The 17,964-nt window shown below is 43.7% G+C and overlaps 1 protein-coding gene across 3 annotated transcripts in view; it reads right to left on the bottom strand.

Annotated features, from left to right (window-relative positions):
* Positions 1 to 577: 577 nt before the first annotated feature.
* Positions 578 to 17,964, bottom strand: part of LOC144493861 (NACHT, LRR and PYD domains-containing protein 3-like) — a 76,130-nt gene continuing 58,743 nt past the window's right edge. For 2 of the 3 annotated variants that reach the window (XM_078213435.1, XM_078213436.1), the window contains exons 8-11: positions 14,907 to 15,077; positions 11,636 to 11,806; positions 4,561 to 4,728; positions 2,084 to 2,979 (exon numbers count right to left, since the gene is read on the bottom strand). In XM_078213435.1, coding sequence (XP_078069561.1) covers positions 2,892 to 2,979; positions 4,561 to 4,728; positions 11,636 to 11,806; positions 14,907 to 15,077 — 598 coding nt within the window. In that variant the 3' untranslated portion in view covers positions 2,084 to 2,891. Of the gene's footprint in view, positions 2,980 to 4,560; positions 4,729 to 11,635; positions 11,807 to 14,906; positions 15,078 to 17,964 lie in introns of all 3 variants that reach the window. The other variant, XM_078213437.1, reaches the window with a different exon arrangement.

The raw sequence follows: 17,964 nt of genomic DNA, 5'->3' as shown, positions 1-17,964 counted from the left end.
TAAGGAGCCGTGTGTGCGCTTTTCATTTTGTGTGTGGGCATTATTTTTAGGGGTGTGGAATGTGTGTCCACGTACGTTGGGATGTGTCTGTACAAATGTGCAGCAGGTGTGGAATATGGGTTTGGCTCTGTTTGATTATGTGGCTGTACGTGTGTGCATCTCTGTTTTTATGACAATGTATTTCTCTGTCTGTGCCTGTGTGGTATTATATTGTAATTGTGTGTGTCAGTGACTTGAGAGATTGAGAGTATTAAGCAGAAACACATTTCACCTTTGGGACAGAATCACTTTAAACATTCTGTGCATTAAAGATGGCAACAGTTCCAGAAGAGAGGAAATAGAGCATTTAGGTTATGTTCATGGAGTTTTCAACAAGGTGGCAATTAGACTCAGGAAACCAATGTCACAGGACAAAAAGTAAAAATTTCCAAGACCAGTGATCAATGGGAGAAATTATCTCAATGGTCATAGATACAGAGTACCCAGACCTCTCAAACAAGTTCTGAGGTGATCACTAAAAAAAAAACAGAACAATTATACATTTTTAAAATCAGATTCCCCACTCTTCATTAGTTTTAAAATTAATTTAATTTCACATACACACAACAAAAATCTCTTGTCAGTACTTCAGCCAACTGCATTGTACCTTCCAGCATAATGGTATCTCATTCGTCCATTAAATCTGGATGCTAGCTCCCTCTTTAGCTAAAGCTACTTTACTGTTGGCAGGTTACACTGGACGCTACCGTAAAGGTCAAAGTGGGTGTTCCCACCAGCCTACTGCCAAGTTGAATAGACATGTGTTTCTGCATCCAGGGGCTTATCCATTCTGTGTCTGGGCAGTGACGTTGCAAAATATCTCCTCATAAAAAACTTCCTGATATGAATTCTACTAATCAAAGGGATCCTAGGACTTTGGCTCCGAAATACTTGCCTTTAGCATCATGCCTTTCGGTAACTTGCTTTGGCTGAGTGAACAATGATTCACACAATACTTAAAATACATTAATATCTGCCTTTATGTCTTAAAATCATAGTTACTTGTTTAATTCTCTTTCTGGATTCACAGATATGTAAGCTACTCTCTTGTTTTAGGAATCATTTAACTCTGTCAGTGACTTATATATGTTGTCTAAAAACTAAGAAAAATGCATAATAGATTCCAACTGAGGTGCTCTCTCTGTATCACCACAACCTGTGGAATTGTACACCAAGAGCTGCAAAATGGGAACAGTTTCTTTTCTAGTTGAGTGCGGACAGTGTGAATAAAGACTGAAAAGATGTAAAATAATAAATTTGGCTCAATAGAATGTTTGTGTTTTCAATGTTCAAAGAACCAGTCTGTTGAGACTATTTCAATGGAAACATAAAAACATTAGCAAAATGCACTGTGTAAGATTAGCCATGATCAGGGTGCAGCAAAGTTCACCCACTCCCATTCTGAATGACATTAGTATCTGATAACTGTACCAAATGTACACATTACAGCCTGATATAATCCCCAACTACAATCTCCAGATAATGTCTCCAATGGGGAATGAGGGAACAAGAGTTCATGTGCAGTGTCTGGTGATAAAAGGTGAATTCACCAGCCGAGGTTGCTGCTGCAAACTTCAACCTGATAATATTGCTCAATATTTGCACTTCAGCAACCGGTTCCAGGTGCAGACATGGGAGTTACTGAACTTGTTTGAGGCTCACAAAGATCAGTGCCTGCAGTAGCTGTAAGTCACGAGCAGATGGTGGCATTGTATCACTTTAATGACAAGCTTGGGAAACAGGTTTTAAGGGGAGGCTTGTGGAATATTCATTCACAGTGACAGAGAGGAAACTCTCAAGGCCTTTACTAATCTGCTCTCTGCTGGATACACTCAGAATCATACCCGCACACTTCTCTCTGGAGAAATATTTTTGCTGCTCCCTTTTGAAAGGTAGATGAAGACTTTGGTGCTGAGAACACTGACAATACATTGTTGTTTAAACAATGGTTTCCAGCAATATTTCCTTAAATGTGGAGATCAAAACTGCACACAGTTTTCGAGCTGGGAATCTCAATCAAGTAAGAAGTTTAACAACACCAGGTTAAAGTCCAACAGGTTTATTTGGTAGCAAAAGCCACACAAGCTTTCGAGGCTCTGAGCCCCTTCTTCAGGTGAGTGGGAATTCTGTTCACAAACAGAACTTATAAGACACAGACTCAATTTACATGAATAATGGTTGGAATGCGAATACTTACAACTAATCCAGTCTTTAAGAAACAAAACAATGGGAGTGGAGAGAGCATCAAGACAGGCTAAAAAGATGTGTATTGTCTCCAGACAAGACAGCCAGTGAAACTCTGCAGGTCCACGCAACTGTGGGAGTTACAAATAGTGTGACATAAATTCTGATTCTAGGATCGCATGATAAAGACTCAGGAGGAAAAAAGCAGAAATATTTATGTGAAATAGTGTGACATAAACCCAATATCCCGGTTGAGGCCGTCCTTGTGTGTGCGGAACCTGGCTATCAGTTTCTGCTCCGCGACTCTGCGCTGTCGTGTGTCGCGAAGGCCGCCTTGGAGAACGCTTACCCGAATATCAGAGGCCGAATGCCCGTGACCGCTGAAGTGCTCCCCAACAGGAAGAGAACAGTCTTGCCTGGTGATTGTCGAGCGGTGTTCATTCATCCGTTGTCGCAGCGTCTGCATAGTTTCCCCAATGTACCATGCCTCGGGACATCCTTTCAATCAAACCAGGTAAGCAGGAAAATCACTACCTGGCTGGATGGGCTGATGAAATAGAGAAGGAGGTGGGCAGGAACCAAGGATTTGGAAGGGGCTGTCGAAGATCTTCACAACAAGTCAGAAATTCACTAAGCGGTGGAGCAGCAATGCTTATCAATTGAAATGTTCACAATATCACATGTAATCCCGGTCTGGATTCCTTCAGAGACTCCAGCTGCTTCCTTCCATTGAGACTGAAGTGATTCCCTCCCAGCCTGAAACAGATTCAAGATGAAACAGGAAATAAACAGATTGAACAACTGTGTAAATAACAGGAGACTGGAGTTAATGGGACATATCTTCTGATCACTGGATCATAGACAGACGTACGATTGAAGATGAGCATCAGGGCACTGTGGATGTCGTGATGCATGGATCTACATGGGAATTGGCCCATAGGTTTGAATTCCCCTGTTGCCAGGACCCTATGCCAATGTTTCTGTTGCTGTGATAGGACAGATCCAGACGATTGACCTGGACAGCTGCTCAGGTAATGTTATGATGTGGAGATGCCGGGGTTGGACTGGGGTAAACACAGTAAGAAGTCTCACAACACCAGGTTAAAGTCCGACAGGTTTATTTGGTAGCACAAGCTACTAGCTTTCGGAGCGCTGCCCCTTCATCAGGTGAGTTCTGTTCACAAACAGGGCATATAGACACACAAACTCAATTTACAAAATAATGGTTGGAATACGAGTCTTTCTTGCATCTTTGTAGAAACTTGATGTCTGTGTCGATATGCGCAATCTTCTTAGAGATCTTCTCCACTTGGAGCTGGCAGTTACCGCAAACTGTTTGTGAACAGAACTCTCACTCACCTGATGAAGGGGCAGCGCTCCAAAAGCTCGTAGCTTGTGCTACCAAATAAACCTGTTGGACTTTAACCTGGTGTTGTGAGACTTCTTAACAGGTAATGTTAGGCAACACACAACCTGGTCTAACATCTCTAACTCCACAACTGAGTCCTGCAGTCACCGCCCACTGACCAGTATAATACACCTCCCACAATCCGATCTTCCCCCGATTAATCTCAAATACCCCCAACCACCCCACCAATCCGACTACCACCCCCTCACTACCCCCTTGAACAAATCTGACCACAACTTGACCACACCCCAACCCAACCTCTCCTGACAGAACTACGCCTAACTTCATTAACTGTGACCCAACCCGACCCCACTACTTTCTTCAACTCGATTACTAACCCCAGCCCCACACCATTCAACCAGATCGGATTAGACCCCAACCACATGATCAATCCCCAACTACCATCCAAACCCCTGATTAACCCTTGCAACCCAACCACTCCCCCCAATATTCAGAATAATTCCTCCAACCACTCCCTGATACCCTCAACTATTGCTCCAAGCTTTCCCCAGCTCTATGATTAATCATTCATTCTGCTACAAACCCAACCCATTCACTCCACCATTAACTAACATTAATTAAATGTCTGGAGCTTCAACCTTACCATGTAGCAGCTAGTGTTGTAAATAAGGTGTGCTCTCTCACTTCCCCGACTCTACTCTGCTCTGGTGGAACTCCCCGGGGTCCCTGCGCTGTAAATAGGGTGTGTGCTCTCTCCTCCCTGCCTCTACTCTGCTCTCATGGAGCTCCCCACATCACTGTGCTGAAGACCCCAGGAGAAATATGCAGCAGTTTCAGGTTGGGAGAATCTTCACACACATCGGCAATCTGCTTATCATTGTTGCTTCTTGGAAGATTCAGGTCTATTTATATTTTAAAATTCCATTTATATTTTAATCATTACACTAAAAATTAACACAAACACTCACCAGATCCACTCCAGACTCCTGCAGGTCTCTATAAAATGGCAAAGAGCAGGGACAGATTGGTCTGTGAAGGAGTTTGATCTCAGGTTCAGAAACCTCAGTGACTGATTTGTACTGAGAGCAGAGGCGAGATCCTCACAACAAGAATCTGTGAGAGTGTTATTGCGCAGACTGTAGAGAGGGGAATCAGGGTAAATCCCAGTGTTTTAAAGAATACTGTTAATAACAATAATGTATCGTATGAGACATTCAAAAAGCACAACTTGCATTTCGATAGAACAATGAATTACTAATGCTGAAAATTAAATATAAATAGAATATACTGGAAATAATCAGCAAGTTAGGAAAGAAAAGTTTGAACTTTCACTAGAACTGGGAAACGGCACTGAATTGACAGGTTTGAAGTGACAGCAGTGGGTGGCTGGGGAAGACACAAAGAAAGGACAAAATTGAATTGCAGGAGTGATGAAATGACAAAATGGATACCGGGACAAGACAAAAACAGAATGCCCATGTCCTTATCGGACAGGCTCAGGAGGGATATGGGATGGTCAATGCAGTACGTGGTGAAGTTGAAGATATTGGCTGTGATTTTACCAAAAGCTCTTAAGTCCCAACATGGGGATCGGAAATGGGTGGTGTTTCTGTGTGGGCAGGATCGGTAGAATTATGAAGGTGATATTATCAGAGGTGGACAATTAACGGCTGGCAGACAGGGGGTGGTCCACTCAGGCAGTGCAGACAGGGGTTAGTCCCGGTTCAGGCAATGCTGGCACCATTCTCAAAATGTGGAGATGCTGGCGTTGGACTGGGGTAAGCACAGTAAGACGTCTCACAACACCAGGTTAAAGTCCAACAGGTTTATTTGGTAGCAAATACCATAAGCTTTCGGAGCACAGCTCCTTCGTCAGATGGAGTGGATATCTGTTCTCCAACAGTGCACAGACACAGAAATCAAGTTACAGAATACTAATTAGAATGCAAATCTCTACAGCCAGCCAGGTCTTAAAGGTACAGACAATGTGGGTGGAGGGAGCATTCAACACAGGTTAAAGAGATGTGTATGGTCTCCAGACAGAACAGCTTGCAGAATCTTGCAGAATCTCACTAGCTGTTCTGTCTGGAGACAATGAAAGACTGAAATGACAAAGCAGATCAAGGGTTCTCAACAATCACTAATGCCTCCCCACAGGTGCTCCTTCCGGCTGCTTAGGCTCGGAGGGAGGTCCTATTCCCTCAGTATGGGAGATTATCCCATTGATTCAAACAAGTCTGGATGGAGATTCCCAAAGAGGTGAGCAGGTGTGAGACACATGTTTGCAGCGAGGCAAAAGGATCAATGTCCAGATGTGTTCTGATAAGGTGATATGCACTGTCTGATGTGTGAATAAGGATGAAAGTGAAATTCGAGAAAGAATACCTCCACTCAGACACTGGCAATGCAAAAGCAGCAGCATTGATTGTGAGACACGTCAGTTAGACTGGCACCAACAGTTTTGACCAAAAACTTTGCATATGGCAGTGGGGACACATTTTAATTTTTTTCTCACTCAAGGTGCTGATGAGCAAATTTCAGAATGATCAAGTTTGGTGCAGCATGAATTTCAATTAAAAACAAAACAGATATGAACAGAAACAAGTTGCTGAGCACAATAATGAGTAATAAATGAGTATTATGGTTTAATCCTGATCAATCACAAATTGTTTCTCTTCCACATTAGCTGTAGATTGGCTCAAAAACCTATCAGCGGCAAACATGGGAAAGAAACAGCATGTGATTGGAGGAGCAGCTCCATACAGATGCTTCCATTCAGACGCTTCCATTCAGACTTCACTCAGACTGATATTTTGAAAACTGGCTATGGGGACCACATTGAGTGGCTTTGAGGGTCACATGCAGTTCTTGATCCACATGTTAGGCAACCCTGGGTGAGTGCATGTGCTTGCTGGGTGAGTAAGATTTGAAATGTGTGTGTTTGGATAGAGAGCAAATGACGTCAGGGAATGATTTAGTAAGAGTGGAGATGTCCAGAACTTGCCATCTTTATACCAATGGAAGATGAAATGTCCGATTCTGCCTAAATTCTTGCTATTGTCTCCTTAACTTTTATCTTTGACAGAACATGGACGAACAAACCTGTAGTTTCCTGCTCTCTATCTCCCTCCTTTCTTGAACAGAGGTGTGTATTTAGTGATTTTCCAACCCCCGGGACCGTTCCAGAATCTTGGGTATTTTGGAAGATCATAACCAAGGTATCTACTATCTTTGGAGACACTTGATATAAGACCATCATGATAAAGTGCAGGGGATTTGTCAACTTTTAGTTCCAATTGTTTGCCTAATACTTTATCCCTGGTGGTTGTGATTGTTTTAGTGTCTCCTTTACAATTACCTCTTGATTTTCAAGTATTCGTGGGATGATTGTATGTCTTCTACAGTAAATACAAACCCAAAATACCCGTTCAACACTTCTGCCATTTTTATCTTTCTCATCAGAAACATAGAAAATAGTAGGCCACTTGGGCCCTTCAAGCCTGTTCCACCATTCAACAAAAACTAGAAGCAAGAGTAGACCATTCAGCCATTTGAGCCTGCTCTACCATTCATTATGATCATGGTTGATCATCAAATTCAATATCCTGATCCTGTCCCCACCCCACCCCCATGTCCCTTTATCCCCAAGAGCTATATCTAATTTATTCTTGGAATCTGTGATCGTGAATTCCACACATTCATCACTCTCGAGGTGAAGAAATGTCTCCTCATCTCAGTCCTAAAAGGATTACCCCTTATCCTCAAACTATGATCCCTAGTTCTGGACTCCACACCATTGGGAACATTCTTCTTGAATCTATTTTGTCTAATCCTGTTAGAATTTTATAAGTTTCTATGAGATCCCCCCTCACTCGTCTAAACTCCAATGAAGACAATCCTCACCGAGTTAGTCTCTCCTCAAATGACAGATCCAACATCACAAGAATCAGCCTGTTCAAACTTCATTGTACTTCCTCGATAGCAAGGACATCCTTCCTCAGAAAAAGACACCAAAACTGCACACAATATTCCAGATGTGGCCTCACAAACACCCTACACAACTGCAGTAAAATATCTCTATTCCAATACTCAAATCTTCTCGCGATGAAGGTCAAAATACCATTTGCCTTCTTCACTGCCTGCTGTACCTACTTTCAATGACTGATGCACAAAGGTCTCATTGAGTGTCCACCTGTTTCAACTTACATCAATTTAAATAATAATCTGCCTTCCTATTGTTGTTACTAAAGTGGACAACCTCACATATATCCACATTATACTGCATCTGCCATGCACATCCCCACCCACTCAGCCTGTTCAAATCATGCCACAGCCCATCCTCCTATCCAACTTTATCATCTGCAAATTTGGAGGAAAAACACTTCGTTCTCTCTTGCAAATCAATAATGAACAGTTGGGATTCTAGCACTGATCCTGGTGGTACCCTAATAGTCACTAACTGCCAATCATTTATGCCAACTCTTTCATTCCTATCTGCCAACCAGCCTTTTATCCATTTCAGCATACTACCTGCAATCCAATGCGCCTTGATTTTGGAGTAATCTTATATGTCAGACCCTGTTGAAAACCTTCTGAAAGTCTACACAGACCACATCCATGATTTCTCCTTGGTCAACTCTACTAGTACATTCTCAAAGAATTCCAATTGATTCGTCAAAAATGATTCCCTTTTGTAAATCCATGCTGACTGTGTCTGATTATACCACTACTTTCCAAATGTTGAGCTATGAAATCTTTGATAACGAACTCCAGCAACTTCCCCAGGACTGACAAAGAACAAAGAACAGTACACAGCACAGGAAACAGGCCCTTTCAGCCCTCCAAGCCTGTGCCGCTCCTTGTTCCAACGAGACCATTCGTTTGTATCCCTCCATTCCCAGACTGCTCATGTGACTATCCAGGTAAGTCTTAAACGATGCTAGCGTGTCTGCCTCCACCACCCTACTTGGCAGCGCATTCCAGGCCCCCACCACTGTGTAAAAAACATCCCTCTGATATCTGAGTTATACCTCGCCCCTCTCACCTTGAGCCCGTGACCCCTCGTGATCGTCACCTCCGACCTGGGAAAAAGCTTCCCACTGTTCACCCTATCTATACCCTTCATAATTTTGGACATCTCCATTAGGTCTCCCCTCATTCTCCGTCTTTCCAGGGAGAACAAGCCCAGTTTACCCAATCTCTCCTCATAGCTAAGACCCTCCATACCAGCAACATCCTGGTAAACCTTCTCTGCACTCTCTCTAAAACCTCCACGTCCTTCTGGTAGTGCAGCGACCAGAACTGGACACAGTACTCCAAATGTGGCCTAACCAGCGTTCTATACAGCTGCAACATCAGACTCCAGCTTTTATACTCTATATCCCGTCCTATAAAGGCAAGCATACCATATGATTTCTTCACCACCTTCTCAACCTGTGCTGCCACCTTCAAGGATTTGTGGACTTGCACGCCTAGGTCCCTCTGTGTTTCTATACTCTTGATGGCTCTGCCATTTATTGTATAACTCCCCCCTACATTAGTTCTTCCAAAATGCATCACTTCGCATTTATCCGGATTAAATTCCATCTGCCATTTCTCCGCCCAATTTTCCAGGCTATCTATATCCTGCTGTATATTAGGCTCACTGTTCTATAGTTACCTGTTTTCTCTCTAGCTCCCTTTTTGAATAGCGGGTTTACATTAACAACTCTTCAGTCTGTAGGAACAAGTCCAGAGTCCAAAGAATTTTGGATAATGACCATGAATAGATCTACTATTTCCAGGACCGCTTCCTTAAGTACTCTGGTATGAAGATTATCAGTCCCTGAAGAATTATCCATCTTCAATCCCATCAATTTCTCCAAAACCATTTCTCCACTCATTTCCTCACTAAAACTTGTTTCTCTCAGAACTTCTGCATTATTCACGTCATCGGGCGGCACGGTAGCACAGTGGTTAGCACTGCTGCTTCACAGCTCCAGGGTCCCGGGTTCAATTCCCGGCTTGGGACACTGTCTGTGTGGAGTTTGCACATTCTCCTCGTGTCTGCGTGGGTTTCCTCCGGGTGCTCCGGTTTCCTCCCACAGTCCAAAGATGTGCGGTTTAGGTTAAAATTGCCCCTGAGATGTGTAGATTAGCGAGTAAATATGTGGGGGTAGGGCCTGGGTGGGATTGTGGTCGGTGCAGACTCGATGGGCCGAATGGCCTCCTTCTGCACTGTAGGGTTTCTATGATTTCTATGATCCTTTGTGAAGACAGAAGCAAAGTATGAATTTAGTTCCTCAGCCATTTCTTTGTTCCCTATTATAAATTCTCCTGTTTCTGACTGTAAGGGGCCTACATTTGTTTTTGACAATCTTCTCTTTACATACCTATAGAAACCTTTACAGTCAGTTTATACATTCCCTACTAGCTTACTTGTGTACCTGTTTCCCCCTTCTTCATCAATCCCTTGGCCATCCCTTGCTGAATTTTAAACACCTCCCAATTCTCAGATCTATGTTTTTCTTCTTGCAAGTTTTTATGCTTCTTCCTTGAATCTAATACTAACTAAAATTTCCCTTGTAAGCCATGGTTTGGCCACAATGCCATTACCAGTCTTGCACCAAACAGGAATAAACAACTTTTGGAGTTCACCTATTTGTTCCTTAAACAGGGAGGCGGTGGCCTAGTGCTATTATTGCTGGACTAATAATCCAGAAACTCAGCTAATGTTTTGGGGACCGAGCCCTGCCACGGCAGATGGTGGAATTTGAATTCAGCAAAAATATCTGGAATTAAGAATCTACTGATGACCATGAAACCATTGTTGATTGTCAGAAAACCCATCTGGTTCACTAATGTCCTTGAGGGAAGGAAATCTGCCGTCCTTACCTGATCTGGCCTACATGTGACTCCAGAGCCACAGCAATGCGGCTGACTCACAACTCCCTTCTGAAGTGGCCTAGCAAAACACTTAGTTCAAAGGCAACTAGGGATAAGCAATACATGCTGGCCAGCCAGGGACGTCAATGCCCCACGAATGAATTTTTAAAAATGCCTGCCATTGCTTGTTCACAGTCCTTTCTTTAAATAATGTTTTCCATACACGGTACATACTCTTGCAATTCAGCCAACGTTGTCTACCTGATACGCTGCAAGAAAGGATGTCCCGAGGCATGGTACATTGGGGAAACTATGCAGACGCTGCGACAATGGATGAATGAACACCACTCGACAATCACCAGGCAAGACTGTTCTCTTCCTGTTGGGGAGCACTTCAGCGGTCACGGGCATTCGGCCTCTGATATTCGGGTAAGCGTTCTCCAAGGCGGCCTTCGCGACACACGACAGCGCAGAGTCGCTGAGCAGAAACTGATAGCCAAGTTCCACACACACGAGGACGGCCTCAACCGGGATATTGGGTTCATGTCACACTATTTGTAACTCCCACAGTTGCGTGGACCTGCAGAGTTTCACTGGCTGTCTTGTCTGGAGACAATACACATCTTTTTAGCCTGTCTCGATGCTCTCTCCACTCACATTGTTTCGTTTCTTAAAGACTTGATTAGTTGTAAGTATTCGCATTCCAACCATTATTCATGTAAATTGAGTCTGTGTCTTTATAAGCTCTGTTTGTGAACAGAATTCCCACTCACCTGAAGAAGGGGCTAAGAGCTCCGAAAGCTTGTGTGGCTTTTGCTACCAAATAAACCTGTTGGACTTTAACCTGGTGTTGTTAAACTTCTTACTGTGTTTACCCCAGTCCAACGCCGGCATCTCCACATCCAGGGGAGAGCCATGGACCACTGAGCAAGAGGACAGGACCTCAGTGTCCAACACTCCATTATTCCCCTGCACCCTCGACACAATGATTTGTGGGACTGGCATCCCATTGCCTCGGGATCAGAGACAGAAGCACTAAGAGTTAGAGTAAATACAGTTTTTGCCACTAATAACTGACACCAATAGCAATGAACAGTTTTTTTTATACTAATACCAGTGCGCAAAATATATTGTTGGATATTCAGTTATTATAAACAATAATAACAGTCTGGTACTTACAGCAGTGTCTGTATTTTACAGTCCGGTTTCCTCAAAGCAGCAGACAGTGTTTTCACTCCTGAATCTCCCAGTTTATTATCATCCAAATTCAGATCGATCAGCGACTGGTTTGTACTGACAGCAGAGGCGAGGTCCTCGGCACAAGATTCTGTGAGATCATTACGATAAAGACTGGAGATCAGAGTGAGAAAAACAACAGGAATCAGGGTAAATCCGCAATGTTTTAAGAATACCATTATTAACAATAATAGTGTACAGACTGGGACATTCAAGAAACACAACTTTAGTTTATACAGAAGACAAAATATGATTGATGCTGTAAGTCTGAAATATACATAAAATATGCTGGGACCTCTCAGCAGATCAAGCAGTATCTGTGAAGAGAGGAAGATAATTATTTCAGTTTGATTACCTTCAATTAGAACTGGGAAATAGCAGTGAATTAAATTGTTTTAAATGACAGAGAGCTGGGGATGGGCGGGTGACAAGCAAAGGACAAAATGGAAGTACCGGAGTATTTAAATGACAAAAAGGAAGATGGTGCAAGAGAAAAGCACAGAATCCCCATGTCCTTACCCTGAGTCACTTGGGAGGGACATGGGATGGTCAGTGGCTCAGGAATGGAGTTTGTGGTGGGGTTGAAGATGATGTGAGAAAAATCTTTTTCACGCCGCCAATGGTCGAGTCTGGAAGGCAGAGCCTGCAAGTGTGGTGGAGGCAGGCTGAATCGAAGCATTCAAGAGGGCATGAGATGAAAATGTCAATCAAAACAATGTTCAAGGGAACAAGGGAAAAGGTAGGAGAATGCCACTGTCACACTGCTCGTTTGGAGAGCTGTGCATCACAATGAGCTGAATGGCCTCTTTTTGCACCTTAAAAATTCTGTGAAGATAATTGTTGGAAATTTACCAATAATTCGACTGGAAGCTGGTGTTATGGCAATGTGGACAGGGTTAGATAACTTGACTGTAGTCCACAAAGGACCATTGGTATCTCTCTTCAATAGAGAGACACAATTTGTTATCTGTAGCTTCAGGAGCACAACTTAGTAAACATAGGGCAATGGGAGGAGATGTGATTCCATGAACTTCCACAGCCCCTATGGGAGTCAAACCATTGAGATTAACATCACACTACATCACAATCTAGACACCAAACCAACTGAACTCAACTCCTCCACACACAATTGCCAAATCTGGCACATTAATACCTGACAAGTGAGGGGAAGATGTTCGCTTGGGCAGCACAGGAAGAATCACTGGATTGTTACAGAGCAGAAGGAGCCCATTTAGCCCATGTTGTCTGCACTGACTCTAATAATGCGCAATTCACTAAGTCCCATTCCCCCACAACCCTGCACATTCTTCCTTTTCAGATAACGGTCCAATTCCCTTTGGAAAGGTTCAGTTGAACGCGTCTCCACCACACTCTCAGACAGTGCATTCCAGACCTTAACCACTCGCTGCAGGGGAAGTCCTAGTTCAGGCAATGCTGGCATCATATTTGAAGGCAGGCAGCAACACTTTCAAAGGCAGCAGCTTTGGAGGGAGTAGTGAGGGAGCCCTGGTTACTGAACAAAGGGCTGAAGTGACAGGACGCAGATTAATTGTTCCCCCCCCAACACCCAATTCAATGATGCCTCCCTGGAATTGTTCCTCAAGGTTGCTTGGACTTGGAGTGAAGTTCTGTTCCCTCAGGATGGGAGAAGATATTCTGCCCATCAAACCAAGGAAGTCAAACCTGAGCAGGCATGGGGCATGTGTTTGTATTGACGCAAAAGGATCAATGACACTATGTATTCTGACAAGGTGAGTGGGGCAGCTTATAGCATTTAATATGAGAAATGTGGAGCAAAATGAGAATAAATGTGAAATTGGTGGGACATTCTTAGCCGGACACTGGCAATGTCCAGATAGTAGCATGGACAGTAAGAGTCAACCTCTCTGTGGAGGGCCTTAATCAGTCAAAGGTGACTCCTGCACTGCCAGGATGAAGTGGTCACATCCAGGAGACATTCCTGAGAAGATGTGATGGACAGTCAGGCTGTCAACAGCATAGGCTAGTGTGTTTTTGATAGCTGAGTAATGGAAATTTATGTGCTTGTAGAAGAGAGCACACAATGTCAGGGAATGAGCTAATCATGGGGGCAGCATACAGATCTTGCCATCCTTACACCCATAGAAGATGAAGTGCTGGAGCTGGAAGTCCTGGAGACAGAGCAGGAAATCGCTGATGGTGAGATGGGTTATGGAGCTGAGTGTGAGTGGTCGAATGGATGGACACAGGAGACCCTCCTCAGAGGGTACGCAGTCACATTATTCCCCCACCCTCATGACAAAAATTTGTGGGACTAACATTCCATTGCCTTGGAATCAGAGAGAAATAACAGGAATCAGTGAAAATGCAGTTTTTAGTCTGTTTCATGGGACATCATATCTGGGAGGCGTCCCAAAAATCCATTGGAGAAATACGGGAAGACATGAAAGGCTGCAAAGCAATTGACTTGGAAGTTCAAACTTCTGTTGAGCAATTGCCCCGAAATTAAAACCATCTAATACTCTGATTTTAAACCTAAATCTCAGATGCTTCCAACTTACATTAATAGTTAACCAGAAAAATGTTAGAACAATTAAAACTGCTTCTCAGTAATGGATAACTATAGTTCTGACCATCACAACTGTCCGAGAGACTCCTCCAATTGGCCTGACTCCCCCACGACGACCCCCCAGATTACAGCCCACCTCCGATTCATCCGCACCCCGCGCCAACTAAACTGCCTAGCCTAGTTACCTTCTCAATCCTGTAAAAAATGCAAGTATTTCTTCTTTCCATTCAACTCTCCCGCACTATACTGAAGGGGTTCAATTTTCCAGCCCTTCCCGCCATCAGAATCATCCAGTCTTGCCAAAGGCAACTGCCATGTTGGGTTGAAGGGTGGTGGAGGGTGTGAGCCACACAAAACACCGTTGACATGGGCAGGACCAGAAGATCCAGCCGGCAGTTAATGGTGAGAGCCCGAGTCAAAAGGTGGGGCTGGGGGGGGGGGGAAGGAGAGAGCGAGCGGGAGATCAAGTGAAAGGTGCGGCTGCATTTAAGGGTAAATTGCATGTGGTTTGGCAATCGGACTCTGATTGTCACTCCTCATGTAAGTTACGGCTCTGTCACTGATAATAATGAAAACTGTTTATTTGTGATACTAATAATAGTCCTCAAAATATATTGCCAAATGTTCCGTTAATACAAACACAATTGCTCTCAATCCGATACTTACTCCAGTTTCTGTACTTTACAGTCCGGTTTCCTCAGAGCCACAGACAGTAGCTTCACTCCTGAATCTCCCAGATCATTATAACCCACATTCAGATCTATCAGTGACTGGTTTGTACTGAGAGCAGAGGCCAGGTCCTGAGCAGAAGAATCTGTGAGATCATTGACACTCAGACTGAGGAAGATGAGAGAAAAAAAATGACAGGAATCAGGGTAAATCCCCAGTACTTTTCAGAATATCATTGCCAGTAAAAATGTGGAACACTCAAGAAATACAACTGCCATGTATACAAAACAAAAAATGCTTTTGATGCTGTAAATCTGAAATATAACAGAATATTCTGGAAATATTCAGTGGGTCAGGCATTACCTTGGAGAGAGAAACAGATTTAATGTTTCAGTTTGATGAGTTTCAATTAGAACTGGGAACTAGCAGTGAATTAAATTCTTTTTAAGTGACAGGGAAATGGGGATGGGGTGGGGGAGGGGGGGGGGGGTGATTTACTAATTCCTGCACCTCCAAGGAAAGAACAAAATGGCGGTGCAGGAATGAGTAAATGACAGAAAGGATGATGGTGAAAACAAAAAGCAAATGATTGCCATATCCATATCCTGGGTCACTAGGGAGGGAAATGGGATGGTCAGCGGCTCAGGAATGGAGCTGTTAGTGGGGATGATGCAGTATGGACAGGGTTAGGCAATTCAGCCATAGTCCACAAAGGGCTATTGTTATTTGTCTCCATTAGAGAGACAATTTGTGATGTCTACTTTTACAGACACAACTTAACAAATCTGGAGTAACGGGAGGAGATGGGACTCCATGAACTGCCATAGCCGGTGTGGGGATCATAGCCTCAATGGGCAGCACAGTGGCATACTGGCGAACACTGCTCCCTCAACCAAATCCTCCACTCACCTGATGAAGGAGCAGCGCTCCGAGAGCTTGTGCTACCAAATAAACCTTTTGGATTTAACCTGGTGTTGAGAGACTTCTTACTGTGCCTTCCCCAGTCCAAGGCCGGAATCTCCACATCATGGCCTCACAGAATCAGGAACCGAGTTCAATTCCGAATCTGGGTGACAGTCTGTTTGGAGTCTGCATGTTCTCCTTGTGTCCTTCCTCTGGGTTCTCCGGTTTCCTCCCACAGTCCACAGATATGTGAGATAGGTGGATTAGCCATGCTAAATTACACCTCAGTGTCCTAAGACGTATGGTTAGGAGATTAGCAGGGTAAATACATGAGGTACGGGGAAGGGCTACGAGGATAGGACCTGGAAAAGATGCTCTGTGTCTTGAATAAATTCTGAGCTGGTGCAACAAATAAAGAATCCTTCACCGCATTACTGGATCTTTAGCAGTTCACTGGTAATTGTGAGATGGGAAATACAACACCAAATGCGGTTAATACATTTCCAATGTCTTTTCCTCATGTAGTGATGACTCCAGAAAAAATGTTAAACCATTCATTCAAAGGAACAGCAACAGGGCTGCAGAAGATGGAAGATTCATTATTATATTGAATGGGTGTGCGAATGAGGCTCATGTGAAACGTGTCTGTATGACTGAATCTCAATCCTCCCTGACACATCCCATGGTCCTTGGCCTGTGGTCTATGCAGTTCTTCGTGTAGCGTCTGGTCAACAACCATATCCTCATTAACAGAAGATCAATCACACTCTGCGATGTCCTCATTGTTCAATGCTTCTCCACTCTAGCTCTCGGTTGTATAGAGCACAACACAACACCAGGACATTCGAGCCCCTTGCTGTTTATATTGGAGGGCTCCACCAGATCTATCCGGAGAGCAGAATTTCATCTTCAGAAACCCTCAAGTTTCCCTATAGCAGGTGTTATATTTCTGCTCTGTAACTGTGTTTGGGTTATACACAGGCACAATTACCCATCCCTTCAATGGTAGTGCATGTCTTGTCTTTCGTAATTCTTTTATGTGATGATATCGTCACTGGCAAAGCTAACACTTGTAGCCCATCCCTAATATTCTTTGAGGAGGAGGTGGTGAGCCATCTTAAATTCTGCAGTCCATTTGGTACAATGCTGTTAGAAAGGGACAACCAGGATTTTGATCCAATAGCAGTGAAGGAAAAGCAATATATTCAAAGTCAGGAAGGTGTGAGGCTTGGAAGGAAATCTGAAGGTGGTTGGTGTTCTATTTTTATGATGTCCTTGTTCATCTCGATGATAGATAATGTAGGTTTGGAAGATGCTGTCTCAGGAACCTTGGTGAGTTGCTGAGTCCGCCTTATATATGGTACACGCAGCTGCCACTAAGTGTCCATGGTGGAGGGAGTCAACATTTAATTTGGTTGATGGCCTGCTGATCCAGTGGGTTCCTTTGTCATGGGTGAGCTTCTTGGGTCTTTGGAACTGCACTCAGTCAGGCTAGATGAGAGGATTCCATCACACTGCTGACTTGTGCTGGGTGATCATTTGGGAGACAAGAGATGAGTTACTTGTCTCTGAATTCCCAGTCTCTGACCTACTCTTGGAGCCATAGTATTTATAGTTCAGTGTCTGGTCAATATTAACAGCCACCACATCCATGCCCCCTCAAAATGCTGTGGGGTTTGGGGGGATTCAGTGATGATAATGCCACTGAACGTCAAGGGAGGATGATTAGAGTTCCTCTTGTTGGAGACAATCATTGCCTGACAGTAATGTAATGTAGTGAAAACATTACTTTCCATTATCAGGCTAAGTCTGAATATTGTTCAGGTCTTGCTATTTATCGGCATGGACAGGTACAACACGTGAGGAATTGTGAACAGTGTTGAAAGTTTTACAATCATCAGCATACATCCTCAATTCTGACTCCATAAGGAAGGTCACTGATAAAGCAGCTGAAGGTGATTGGGCTTAGGACATTACCCTGCGGAACTCCTGCAGTGATGTTCATAAGGCACTGGAAAGAGAATGAAACCAAAAGAGAAAACGCTGGAAAATCTCAGCAGGTCTGGCAGCATCTGCAAGGAGAGAAAAGAGCTAACGTTTCGAGTCCAGATGACCCCCGAGTCAAAGGGTGTTTGACAAAGCCTTGACAAAG

The sequence above is a fragment of the Mustelus asterias genome, chromosome 5 (genome assembly GCF_964213995.1).
Source record: "Mustelus asterias chromosome 5, sMusAst1.hap1.1, whole genome shotgun sequence".
NCBI lineage: Eukaryota > Metazoa > Chordata > Chondrichthyes > Carcharhiniformes > Triakidae > Mustelus > Mustelus asterias.
The sequence above is the reverse complement of the archived record's forward strand: the minus strand, read 5'-3'. Positions and strand labels throughout refer to the sequence as shown.